The sequence below is a fragment of the Etheostoma cragini genome, chromosome 22 (assembly GCF_013103735.1).
Source record: "Etheostoma cragini isolate CJK2018 chromosome 22, CSU_Ecrag_1.0, whole genome shotgun sequence".
Classification (NCBI taxonomy): Eukaryota; Metazoa; Chordata; class Actinopteri; order Perciformes; family Percidae; genus Etheostoma; species Etheostoma cragini.
The window spans coordinates 13,340,925-13,354,382 of record NC_048428.1 but is presented as its reverse complement, the minus strand read 5'-3'; the positions used below and the strand labels follow the sequence as shown (position 1 = coordinate 13,354,382).

Here is a 13,458-nt window from a genome sequence, read left to right as displayed (position 1 = left end):
CTCTTAGAAAAATAAAAAAGAGAATGCTGCTCTTCACTTCCTGCGGCTCTTTGAAGACAAAAAAAGAGTGGACTTTCCAGTTTGTATTGCTGTCTTCCTCGTGTCGTGTCATTTCACAATGCCAAAAACATTTAATGTCTCGGGTATTTCTATTGTAAATGCCCATCCCCAAATACCAAAGGAACGATTACATAGTGGATGTTGTATTTTAAAACAACCACCAGGATAGTGAAATGGAAAACAACAAAACTGATGTAACTTTTGCTTGTGCCAAAAATGAAACCACACCTCTATTTCATCTTTTAAATGTTGCCTTGTCATCTACAGGCTGATGCTCTCTTGTCAGCAGAATCACAAGCTCAAGATCTTGCAAGAAAGCTAATTTAATTGATTTAACCACACAATGCACACACAACGTTAAAAGTTAACAAAGTTAACTGTGTAAAAATCCTGTATTTAAAATTCTACTAAAGTAAAAGAATGGAAATATTATCAGCAAAATGTAGCCTACTTGAAGTATCAAAAGAAAAGTACTGCAGTAAAAGTGCCCCTTTGAGTGTTGTATTGTATATTTAATATTTTACTGTTTGGAGCTGTTTTGAAGTAGTGTATATTCTAAGTTGTTCACCTTTAACAATACATTTTATTTTATAAGCCTGCCATATGATTTACATGTACAATCTTAATTAGCGAAGTAACCAGAGTAGTCAAATAAATCCAGTGGAGTAAAAAGTATGATGTGAGTAGAAGTATTAAAGTAGCATAACATAGATGCACTTAAGTGCAGTAGTGGAGTAGGCCTACTAGCATTTAGATTGCACAATGAATTATACAATCAACTAAAGTTTAGAGGCGGGCTGATTTCTATTCTGAAACATTCTCCAGCAAATTTAAAGAAATGATGCTTAGTTTAAACCCCAAAGATTAAGAACCCAGAAAAGGTAGTGTCGTCATCTTCATCAGCAAAGAGCCCATTGAACAGCTCTCCTCCAACCACCTGCAGCCACACCTTGTCCCCCACGTCAAGGTGCAGCACAGCGCCCCCCGCTGCCTGATCCTCGCTGCTCTGGTAGGTATCCTTGGTGTGGATGATCTTTACACCGTTCTTTACAAGAGCCACCTTCACGTTTCTGGAGAAGACAGTGATGTGGTAGGTGAAGAAATAGGCTCCTGCTGTGGAGCATGTGAATCTTCCTGTTTGTGAATCGTAGTGTTTCTGTAAATTGTAGATGATCTTGTCAAACCGGATCGGTGCATTAGCTGCTGGGAGTTTGCTTTGTGATGTGAGTCCCACAGAGAAGGCACTTTTAGGGTTAACGAGTGCATCTCCCTTCTCACCTATATCACCCTTTTCTCCTTGGGTACCTTTGTCACCACGATAACCGATATTACCTTTTTGACCTGGGACACCAATTTCCCCCTTATGGCCTGGCCTGCCGGGAGGTCCCAGTGGACCCTGAATGCCTCTGTCACCCCGAAGACCAATTTCCCCCTTTGGACCCTCGGGTCCAAGAGGCCCCAAATCACCTTTAGGTCCTTGGGGTCCAGGTAGCCCAAGCTCTCCCTTATTTCCTTTCAGACCGACGGGCCCTTGGACTCCTTGAGGCCCCAATTTCCCAGGAGGACCCCGTTCTCCATTGTCTCCCCTTTTTCCTTTGAGCCCTGCTGGACCAACTGCACCTGTAGATGACACACACACACAATAAATCCACTCATAAACTAGGCTCATTGTTTACTATTCAGAGACCTACATACATATTTTAAAAGGCCAGACAAGGGACAACAACTTTATAAATATTCAGTGCAAATAAAGTATATAAAGCTGGTAATTATATATTGTTCCAACACAGGTTTCTTTACAGATTTGGTTATTCTGAAGATACATACCAAGTTCTCCTTTGTCTCCCTTAAGGCCATCATTGCCTGCTAGTCCAGTAGGGCCAACTTGACCTTTTAATGGGGGATTTACAAATTATTGTTATTATAAATTGCAATGAGACATTTTGGAAAATGTTTATACAGTCAAGTTCTAAAGGAGAAGTCTTCTCTTCTAAGCTTACCTTGATCACCTTTGTCACCTCTGAGTCCATCTCGGCCGTCTCTGCCAGGTGTACCATTGTGTCCAGGATCGCCTGGTATTCCAGGGTGTCCACAAAAACAGCCTTTAATTTGGGTTTCTTCCTGTGTTGCACACCCGACCGCCAATAGAAGGAGCAGGAAAGTGTCTCTAAGTCTCATCTGCAACATTGTACCTGTTACACCTGTCTCATAAAACCAATATCCAACTATGTTAAAACCTTTTAGACTAAACAAAGTTAAATCCAGTGCATAGTTTGCCTTATAGCCACATGCCTTACACATATATCAACACACAGCAAGTAATCAAATTGTGTTGTATTCAAATAGGCCTACTCAAAAGGAGCGCTGTGGAACAAAAGACAACCAAGACACTGAACAAAGAAAACAAAAGCTGTACAAGAACTTTGGACAAGAATGAACTCAGGCCGTTCATTGGTCAGACTGTTTGTGGCTTACTTATTGTGTCTGTCAGTTACACATCAGTTGTGCCCCTTTACATGCTTCTCTAGTCTAGTTCAGGCTAATAATAAGCATAGAGTATTATGTCAGGGCCAGACACGCAGAAGGACACATAGTTTCACATGTGCTGCCTTCCTATACAGTGAAACAAACAGGATATTTTAACAAATGATCACATGCTGTCTGCATGGCACAATATCTAATTTTAATTGAACAATAAAAACATGGCATTAGGAATAGATGCCTTATAGAATAATATTAGCACGATAGTTTCTTTTGTCCAAGATTCAAAGGTAAGCATTGTAATGGACTGTATTTAGTCACTAGATACTAATATCAAACTAAAATGTAAATTCCTGCCAGCTTTTCTCTTATGTGCTTTATAAAATATCAACAGTCAGGAACAACTGACCCCATGAACTGGATCACTGACATAAAAATGTGACCTTTTGTGACCCAAAGCCCAACCTTACGGGCTAGCTTCTTAGACAAAGGTTACTGCTTATCTTAATGACAGTGCCCTTTACGTGTTATCTGCTACATTGATTTTAATGTTAACCATGTTTAGAGTGGACATTTGATTACTGAGTTTCCATAGGAGGGTAAAAGCCATGCAAAAAATAGTGAACCATAACAACAATACATTATAGGGTTTTAAAAACATTTGTTTAGCAGTTTTGGTGACTCTTCTGTTTTTGCCACACTCTCCACTAAGGTATGAAACAGCATTTCTTGACCAGCATGGGTTTAATGTCTTACTCAGGGTCAGTGAAGCAAAGATTTTGTGGCAGAAAGGCTTGAATCAGGAGGAAAATCTGGTAGAGGGACCGTCAACCTAATTATTATGCCGTGCTGCTGCCCCTTTATTAGATTGTGTACAGTGAGGAGAGAGAGGAGGGATGGGCGCAAGGGAGGAGCTGTCACATAAAACCAAGATAAGAAAAAAAAACACAACCCTCTGAGCACACAGCATACACCCATGACTTCCCACTTATTAAGATACCCAGATTGTGTTACACAAACAGACACAAATACATATGTTCACATACGTTTTTTTTTTTTTCAATAGTTCTTCTCACAAGCCTCCAGATAGAAATATATTTAAAAATATAAACATGACAATACATACAAGTGCACATTCAAGCAATGACTTTACCTGGCACCAGATATTGAAACTTTAAGTTGGCTGCTGCACATTTACTTGCGTGGACACAAAATGGACACATCATGGACAAAGATGTAATCTAACAAACAAATAACAAGGGTATGGCTCAGAATGAATGCAACTCATTTATAATTTGAGGCCAATATATCAGGACAAAGTCTCTGTAGTTCCATAACCAGTCCCAACATGAGGTTGATTTGGTTACAGAGGGTACTGCAACAAGTCTTCAGACAAGATAGCAGAGACATTGTTAGTCATTGACTTCCATTAGGTGTAAGGCTAAATACTTTGACAGTACAAGATCATCCTAAAACAGTACCCAATGATAAATGTGAATGAAAGTGTATATAAATACATATAAACACCACATAGCATGTTGTAACAGTGGCTTACAGTATTTTTTAAAATGTAAAATGTGAATAACACTGATGGCTTGTTTTGTATAGAGATTTTAAGATGTAAGACTAAATTGATGTTGAGTTTCACATTACGTAATAATTTGGACATGGAAAGTAAACAAAGCTAGAGGGTGAACAGTACATGGCAAAAGGGTAGAGAGTAACAGGAAGAAAGTTTGAAGAAGAACATCTACAGCATTTGACATCATTTTTTTTTAAAGATAGAACATTCTGTTAGGGAAAGCAGCAATTCCAGGGAAATCAAGGTTAACATGGCAGGTGCTACAAATTATATGGAGGTTTTAGGACTACACCTTTTGCGGTATTAGTAGAAAACAAGGTCTGGAAGCATGGGAGCAGGTTAGTAAGCAGTCTACATGATCTGACGGTGCATACCGTAGCCCGTCATACCAGATTGGGAAGCCCCGCGGTTGCTGCCCATCTGCAGGCCGATCAAACTCTGACCTTGGCGAAGCTGCTCTTGGCTGAACTCTCGCCGATACCCTTGGGCTTTCCTACACAGAAACAACAGTAACACATTGAGGTATACAAAACACATGAAGCACCATGGGCATGCAGAGGTAAAATTGTAAAGTTCCAATGTTACAGTGAAATCTCTCTTTACCTGTGGAACCAGTCTCGGTCGCCTCTGTAATGACCGTCGTCCTTAGTGACAGCCACACTCCCCAGAGCCATAAGAGTTCTTTGCACTGCTGCCATGTCCTTTCCTATAGCCAGAACAAAAGGATCATTTTGTCATGGATCATGTCACGTACGATTTTCTTTTAACATGAATAAATATATATCACCCCAGCAGTAGATGGAGTCAGAGGTAAAATTACCTTCCCAGAGGTCCACAGTTTGAAATATGTCAGTGGTTGTGACTCCATAAGCTTCAGCTGCTTGCAGGAATTGGGAGATCTTCTCCATTTGTTTGAAGGCCATTTGTGTGTCTGGGATCTTCTTAATAGGCTCCTTCCCCCTCGGATAAAGGCTGTTGATAAGCCTACAGAGGATCTGCGACGGAGGTCAGAAATCTGACTTGATCAAAATAAACTGACACACTAACCACAGAGTAATGACAGTTGTGAGATTTAGCTTATCCTAACACTTTTATTTAGTTAGGATTAAGTTGTGCTGTTGTTAGTGCCCTAAGAGAATGGGATCTAAAAAGGCATTTGGAATTAGTTGTAAAAGCTAATAGCACTTATACATGTGAGAGTAATTTCCTTAATGTTTCATGGCTGCATTGTGTTATTGTGTGGGGAGTAACTTGCCGGTGCAGAAATGGATGTTTCTGTCTTTCTCTGAATGATTAGTCAGCTGGAGTGTCAAGTACAGTAAGAGGATACTGCTGCATCATACAGGGTCCATTTTATAATCGATTGTCAATTAAGTCTTATAATATCATGAATTTTGAGGGAAGTCAAGGGAGTTTTCCAACAAAGGCTCCCCAAATGACCAGGAACAAAATTCTACATTTACAAAGCAAGTACCATAACAGTTAGCCATTTAAAACTCACTATATGTCAAAACTGATTTTTCAGTATGGCAAAACAAAGTCCTCTTTTCTACACTATCAGTTGGACCCTTCTTTCTGTTAGACGTGATGATAATGGCAGATTATTCCAAATAGTAACCACATATAATATCTCAATACCATAAATGCATAACATTATTCTTCATTGAAGCTAATTTTAGCCTTTTGACTTCATGGGCTTTTCTGACAGAGCTCTGTTATGTTGTATATTAAATAATTCAATGGTAATTTCTATTTTAAGTACAGGTACTGCAGCCACTCACTGTTCCATCCATCAGCCATTTCTGGAAGTTCTCCCTGCCTGTCGGTGGCCTCTCCAGGTTTCCTCCACACTGGGCAACTATCCAGTCCACCAACCGCTGCTCCAGGTCTTGGTCATACTTTTGCTCAATCTTCTCCTGCACCTCTCGGCTCAGTCCGTAGCTGGGCCCTCTGTTCGCCATGGCAGTTCTTGCAACACTCTAGTAGAGTATATGGTGTCTAGTAGCCCTGAAGACAACAAATAGCAGCTACATGAGGCTAAAATAGCATTACTACAAAAATATTCTGACACAAAACTTCCAATTTCCAATAACATGTTAGTACTTTGTGAGTTTTTAGTGACTATTTTGAATCCTGATTAAATGGATTCAGGATAACTACAATTCCTTTTAGAGTTAATTTGTTTCCGTTTACAACCGTAAAAATCTAAAGCATTAGAGCACTAATAGCCTACATGATGATAATCTTTGAAGAAAAGTAACAACAACAAAAAAACGGTTTTAGTCTCTCTCTTTACAGCTCAGCAGTCCACCTAGGGCGCATCTCTGGAGGCTTTAACAGGGAAGGGTGTGGTCCATGGATGCTGTCCCGAACAGGGACAAGCCCTTTTGTTGTTATGGTAACAGCCAAGCCAGTTTCCGGCACGCTGTGTGCAGTGATGCGCTTCATAAGATGATGGCTCAAGCATGACCACCAATTGGCAGTCATCATGACGCGAATTAAATAATCACATGTTGGCTATTTTCGGAAAGTTTGCCTTCTTAGAAAACATGCATTCATGCATTGTACAACAGATCTATATTTAGCCCGCAAGGCCGTTTAATTAAATTACGTCAGCCGCGTGCCGCATTTAAAGGTTTGAGTTCATTCTTCAGTGTCTTCACTACATTTGTTTTTGGGCGCAATTCTGTCAGTTAAATTCAGTCATTTGAGAGAAAGTCCCGCCATCTAATGTGACGACACCACATTGCTGCGCATCCTGCAGCCTTTTAAACATTTTACAAACCCAAAGGGCAACTGCGCAAAGCTCACCCACTAACTGCGACACGGATATCGGACGCATTAAACATAAGATCCAATTTGTCATGCACTCAAAGCTGTTTTATTCAATAAAGACTATACTTACTGAAGAGGAGAGAGTCGTCAGATTTGTCCGAGTCACAGTGTTAATTCCGCTGAGCTGGGCAGGGCTGAGGATGCTGAACTGCAGAAGCATCCATTAAGCACAGCATCTAGGCGCGTGGGGCCGGACTGGATCTCATATGTCCGGGAGGGGCGGGTCACTCGTTTTATATGCCAGCTTCCAAGGAGGGGTCCCTAAAGAGTCTCAACACACAATGCGACGTGACACCGCTTCCGTACAGTGGTCACTGTGGTGGATGCTCAGCTTTCGACATCATGAAGTGACCCTTAGCAACCCGGCACATGACGGTGCCAACTTAATTTTATTATTTTTAAACTCTTGGCTGGGACTTCAAGTTAATATTGGACATCCACTCAACGTCTGCAATAAAAGAAAAAATAATACTTCACTGTGACTTATAGATTCAGTGACTTGATCAATTGCACTTAAGCAGAGTGGATGTTTGCGTATATTATCTTGTTGAGTACCTGTTCTAACTGGTCTCCCTTCTGACTTATTAGTTTGTTTGGCTTCTACAAAAGCTAAACACTAAGCCTTAGTGCTTGTTACAGCATCTGTCTCCTAGTTTCAGTGATGGGACGTTTTTATTTTGCTTACTAAATTATGAGTTTTAATGTGGAGGATAAATGTTGAATAAGGGAAAGGCTGTTTGCGGAGTGTTATGGCTCAATGTCTTGTTATAAACAGCTAGACAGTAAGACAAGTACTTTTGTGCTTTTGGTGGTAAACAAATATATGTGGTGCACAAACTTGCTTTATTTAAAAACTATAGCAAAGTGAGCCCATAGTAAAACAACATATGAGCCTTTTTGCACCATCTCTTCTTCTTGCATTACAGCTGTCGGGTGCATGCTCCTATAAATTGAGGTTTGACTTTAGTTTTGACACACAATAACTGACTACATAGCTCAACCATGAGTTAAAGGTCACCGCTGCAGTTAAGTGGCTGGTCTTGCCCCATTGAGCAGAGAGCGGCTATAGTGGCCAATCACATGTTAATAATCAACAGTCCAGTGACTCCATTCAGCAGGCCCCTCTATGGCTAAAGGCCAACAGGTATGAGGAGTCATGTAACTGAATGTTCTAACAAATGTAAATCTCCCATGGCTGTAACCAACAACCCTTGATGATTTGGACTGATAATTTAGAACCATCATTCATTGTGGCGACATGTTAGTGTTCTACAGTTTACTCCATCTGGGTTTGTATGAAAAAAATATAGTATTGAAAAGCCCTTATTGTTTAGTAATCATGGTGATGTGAATTGGGCTCTGATTTTGACACAAAAAAGAAAAAAACACAAGAGAGCCCTTAACTTTTATCTTAGGACTTCCTAAAATTGTAAATATTTTTTGAACTTAAGTATTGTGTGAATGCATTTCAATATCTTAATTCATTTCATTCCTTTAAAACTGTTGTGGATTGTGTTAGGTTAGTTGTAACAGACTGAGACCTGCACTCTAGTGTGCAGAGGTTTTATTGGCCAAAAAGGGTGATTAAAAAAGGCACAGGAAAACTATGTGTCTAAGTAAAGTGGGAGGGGAAAATAGTCAAACAATAAGAACGACAGCTGACACAGAAGCAACTGTGGGCCTAAATAAGGCCAACATAACACTCCATATGCAAACCTGGAACACATACAAATGCAACCTGAATATACAAGGGAACCGCTAGCAGGAAAGCTCCCTTTTAAAATAGTTTGCAACAGCATGTTGAAATGACATAATGTATGGGGGAGAAAAACAGACATGGATGAAAGGTCATATTTGGCAGACAAACATGCCATTGTTTGGTAAATTTCTTGAAGGTTGACTTCCCGGTAAACACAGTCCTTCTCTCCTTATCTCAGCATCTTCTCAAGCTCACTCATCCATTCCTAACTCAGACCAGAGTGGTCAGCTTGTCTATGAGATCATCAATAGTGTAGACCATGAGCTTGATGTCATCCCTGTCAGACATGCGATGCTGGCCATTTCGTCGAAGGATGACATCCACATCAGGACTGAGGACGCGTTCTGCAACCTGCATGGAGATGTGCCAGGGGACGTCCTCATCTTTGAGCCCGTGAATGAGCCGTACGGGACAGGTGATGGGGATGGGACTCTGGAGCACACAGTGATTTTCCGCCTCTTTCAGAAAGTCCATACTAAACTTGTAATGACCCTCCTCTGAGTGTTTGGTGGGCAGCGTCCACTCCCCCTTCTCCTCAAACTCCTTGCGTGTCTGCACATTCAAACATGAAGAAATCCAATTCAGAAAAACATTTAAATGTAAATGCCTTCAAAGTTTCAAATAGAATGCTAAAAAGGTTTATATGTGATAATATTATTTGTTCCTACCTCCAGAGGAAGAGAGTTGAACAGTGTGACAATGTGATCAGCAGCAGTGGAGATGCCCACCAGTGCTGCAGTCTTCTCTGGTCTGGCAATGGCTGCAAGCAGCATGAACCAACCGCCTATACTGGAACCCACCATTATCTACAAGTAACCAAAAACATCAGAGACTGTAAAAAAAATGACCAACTGGTCTACTTATTAACGAAAAATAATTTATTAAAATACACTACAAAAAGACAACACCAGATTCCTGCAGAACAATCATGGTAGAGGAAGACTAATGAGACCATAAATGTGGTAACAAAGTGCCATCTTCTGGAGACGTAGTGGAACATACAGTAAATACAAAAATGTGGGTGATGATTTAATTATTCCAATTATATCATAGATTCTGCTATGATATAAATATTATTAATATATATAATATTGTTGCGTCACTTGGATGTTTGAGCTTCCCTGTGCAGCATGATGTACGTGCAGAGGTTTATACTAGAAGGCTGTGTTTTACATTCATCTGCTCAAGTTTCTCTGTGCTCCCGTTAAATCTGAGTTTAACACGATGACATACCAGCAGGATTTTGTTTGAAACTAATCGTGGCCATTTACATATTAGGGGAAACAATAAGATGTAATTTCAATAGTTTTATTTTGTGGAAAAACCAGACAAAAAAAATATTATTCAAAGCGGAGTATTCTTATAGGTCGTAAAGTGTGTTTGAAGGGGATCTTCAAACAAAAAACTATTTAAGATCAACTTAAAAAGTAAGTAAAATGCAATAAGTACGTTTACCATTAGATTTTTTTTTTCATTTTGGTTTCTTTTTTCACAGGAGCCTTTGTGGCTCTCTCAAAGAGTATCTAAAAATTTTTACTGGCTGATTTTAGAAGATTCACTTGTATTACTGTGGGAGGATGCACAACGTTTTTCCATTATGTGGTATCTGCTTGACTCCTGCTCGCCCGCGGTGCCCCGTTCTCCTTTTTCCATTGCTGATTAGTACTGCCTCATGCATGAGGCGAGCGTGGCTGGTTGTTCTAGCAGGAAACTGTCCTGACCTAACGCGACACACGCAGAACGTCAAAGGTGTGTTGCTTTTGATTCTCTGCATGTGGCTGTGATTACAGCCAGAATACAAAATAGTTTCAAAAGAGGCTGGAAGCAGCAAAAAATACGCTGGCTAAACTACTTAAACACAACGGGTTTGTTCATGACACCCCAGTCTGTTGCCAGCAATGACGACGCAGCAATTAGTGACGAATCTCTCCAACCAATCAGTTGTTTGCAGATTTTGACGTCGCCTTTTGGTATTGCCTCTGCTCGGTTGGAACCTCGACAGCGATTATACTAAAAAAAAGTATCTGTTAGTAGGTACCAGGTACTTTTTTCATAATGGAAAATCAAAAATGGCAAGTAGAGTTGAGGAGGTACCATGCAGTGGAAAAACGCCATTAGTTAAATAAAAACATCTTATTCTTTTAACTTAATGCATGTATATTCACTACAACAACTAGAACCCTGTAACTGGAACTCAACTGAAATCAATGTTTTGAGATTCTTGCATTTTGCCCTTCTTTTCCAGCTTGTTAAATCACATCTATACATTTGAAGAGGTTTTCCTTTCATGACCCTAGTCTCACATGAAAAGCTAAGACCATGTTCCTTTCTGAGAGCATGAATGCTGACATTAAACCTGTTCCAAATGGGGACTGACTCTCATTTCCCAACTCCATGGATTACTAAACACCAGAAACAGGCAAAGAGGCATGATGACCCTAGGAAATGTTTACCTGTGGCCCCTCTACTAACTCATCCAACACGAAAAGGACATCTTTTTTCCAGGTACCAATAGTTCCTTCTGATAGCGCCCCATCTGAGGCCCCATGTCCTGTGTAGTCAAACCTGTGAAAACATAATTAGAGCAGCCCATGGGTATTAGAGGGTCAAACAAAGGCTAAGGCCAAAGTTTGATTAGATTTGTTTAAGGCATTATGAGTACAGTAAATCTGTTATGTACTAAACTGAACATAAGATGGGGCCTTTGAGTATTCAGTATGATGAAGCCATGCCTTTTATATCCAATCACCTCAGGAATAGAGGCTTTGAATGACCATGAGAGGTTTGGAAGGGTTAAAGGTATGCTTTTTTAAAAGGTCCCATGGCATGAAAATTACACATTTCACTTTGATATTTTTTAACATTAATATGAGTTCCCCAGCCTGCTTGTGGTCCCCCAGTGGCTAGAACTGGCGATAGGTGTAAACCGAACGCCGGGTATCTTGCTCTGCCTTTGAGAAAATGAAGGCTCAGGTGGGCCGATCTGGAATCTTGCTCCTTATGAGGTCATAAGGGGCAAGGTTACTTCCCCTTTCTCTGCTTTGAACACCCGGAGAATTTTTCCCACGCATGAGTGGGAGACATCATGGCTTTCAAACATGCATCGTGGCAGTTGGTCAAGGCCACACTGTCAGTCTCCACCATGACCCCCCTCTCTTCTTCAAAAGCTACAGACACAGAAATGACACATACTAAGGAAAGTTCATTGTGGGACTGGTTCTAATGGCTGTAATTCTGGACCAAGGTTTAATTTTGAGAAAGAGACTTCCGATATTGTATTAGGGGACCACTAAGGTCTATATTCATCCAAAGAGCACCATGTCATTGGACCTTTAAAAATACTGATATCTTATTCAAAAAACTGCTTAAAACTGTTTATTGTCTACAGGTGCTTCTCCTGTTATTTGATCTTCTCCTGTTATTTGATCAAGGCTGTAGAAGTGTAACAGTGGGTGGGTTGTGGGTTCTTGCATCTTTTAGATTTCATGCTTCTTATTTTGGCTCATGTAAATCTGTAACACACTTTGGATTGTCTGCATTCAGTTTAAGAACTTTATGAATCAAGCTGAATTGGTGATTACAAAAGTTGTATTGCTTTGAAGGTATTGCATGTGTTTCTCAAAACTAAATCTATGGACATTCAAGACCAGCACTATACGTAGGAGGTATGTCTATTAGAGCTTATCTATTCTGTATTTAGTATAAAATTATGAGCATTGGATGGTATTAGTATGCACACTTGTCAGAGGTGTGTTTGGACAGCTTACCTAAGGCATGCATGCCCTAGTGACCTACAGAACTCCTCCAGTGCCTCAGCTTTCTGTCCATTCATGTTAGAGCCATATCCTGGGAGGTAGACCACACCTGGGCTCTTCCCCTTCACTCTTCTGTAGGCCAGCTTGGGAAGGTCTGGTCGTGAAGCATACTGCACTGTAGACTTGTGTCTCCGGACTCCTGGTTGACACAGGGAAAAGTAGCCTATTATTAATGCTGTGAAAAAACGTGTTACGTAACGTTACATGATTCATAGTACTAGCCTACGGTATAATTGCAAAATTAGAAAAACCAACAGCTAAATACAATGTTTCAAACACTCCATTTTATAAGACAAGGCTTCTCTTGACGCAAACTTTTTAAATCGAGCATGGATACTCGGGGATCAGCGTGCTTATTTTTTTCACATCGACCAAAGACACCAAAGATTTGGTCACATACGCTACTAAATCAGGCCAATTAATCTCAAAGCGGTTTCATATGCGGGAATCAACCAAGACAGCGCTAAAGCATTAACAAGCGCAACCCCCCCACACCGTTTATATGCCCTAGATTTTTAAGACGACGCAGTCTGTGGGAGCCACACCCCCTCTGTTGCGTTTTAATACCCTTTTATATAAGACTTAAACGTTGTTAATTAGTTGCGCCAAAAGCAGAGACTTGACCAAACCTTCCAGACGTTGTGAAGACAAAGCTGCGAGCCCTCCATTACTTAAAATATGTGAAAGTCCTCTGCGGCAGGACCTCAGCGCGACGGCTGCCATACTGCTACGCGACCCACTGATGAAGTATCGCGAGAGTCACTCACAGATTAAGTAAAGATAGCAATAATAGAGTGAAAAAGTAGAAATACTCCATTCCTGCATTCATGCTATTATCAAAATATTTAACAAAAAGAAAAGGTATGCCAGAATGGCACTTGCCCAAAGCTTTACTATAACATTATTAATTGAATTGATTGATACAC

The 13,458-nt window shown here is 40.4% G+C and overlaps 3 protein-coding genes across 3 annotated transcripts; all 3 read right to left on the bottom strand.

Annotated features, from left to right (window-relative positions):
- Nucleotides 1-289: 289 nt before the first annotated feature.
- On the bottom strand, nucleotides 290-2,342 carry c1qtnf9 (C1q and TNF related 9). Its single transcript, XM_034862658.1, has 3 exons — nucleotides 2,061-2,342; nucleotides 1,888-1,950; nucleotides 290-1,680 (listed from the first exon to the last, which is right to left on the bottom strand). Exons 1-3 carry the CDS (start codon nucleotides 2,245-2,247, stop codon nucleotides 911-913), a joined length of 1,020 nt encoding a protein of 339 aa, XP_034718549.1. The 5' UTR covers nucleotides 2,248-2,342; the 3' UTR covers nucleotides 290-910.
- A 1,967-nt stretch (nucleotides 2,343-4,309) lies between these two features.
- Nucleotides 4,310-7,266, bottom strand: tagln3b (transgelin 3b). Its single transcript, XM_034862660.1, has 5 exons — nucleotides 7,029-7,266; nucleotides 5,905-6,130; nucleotides 4,944-5,118; nucleotides 4,727-4,829; nucleotides 4,310-4,616 (listed from the first exon to the last, which is right to left on the bottom strand). The coding sequence occupies exons 2-5, from the start codon at nucleotides 6,082-6,084 to the stop codon at nucleotides 4,475-4,477; spliced, it is 600 nt and encodes a 199-aa protein (XP_034718551.1). The 5' UTR covers nucleotides 6,085-6,130; nucleotides 7,029-7,266; the 3' UTR covers nucleotides 4,310-4,474.
- A 1,239-nt stretch (nucleotides 7,267-8,505) lies between these two features.
- Nucleotides 8,506-13,296, bottom strand: abhd10b (abhydrolase domain containing 10, depalmitoylase b). The gene is made up of 5 exons (XM_034862659.1): nucleotides 13,162-13,296; nucleotides 12,485-12,671; nucleotides 11,171-11,282; nucleotides 9,386-9,523; nucleotides 8,506-9,269 (listed from the first exon to the last, which is right to left on the bottom strand). Exons 1-5 carry the CDS (start codon nucleotides 13,253-13,255, stop codon nucleotides 8,928-8,930), a joined length of 873 nt encoding a protein of 290 aa, XP_034718550.1. The 5' UTR covers nucleotides 13,256-13,296; the 3' UTR covers nucleotides 8,506-8,927.
- Between the last annotated feature and the right edge of the window lie 162 nt (nucleotides 13,297-13,458).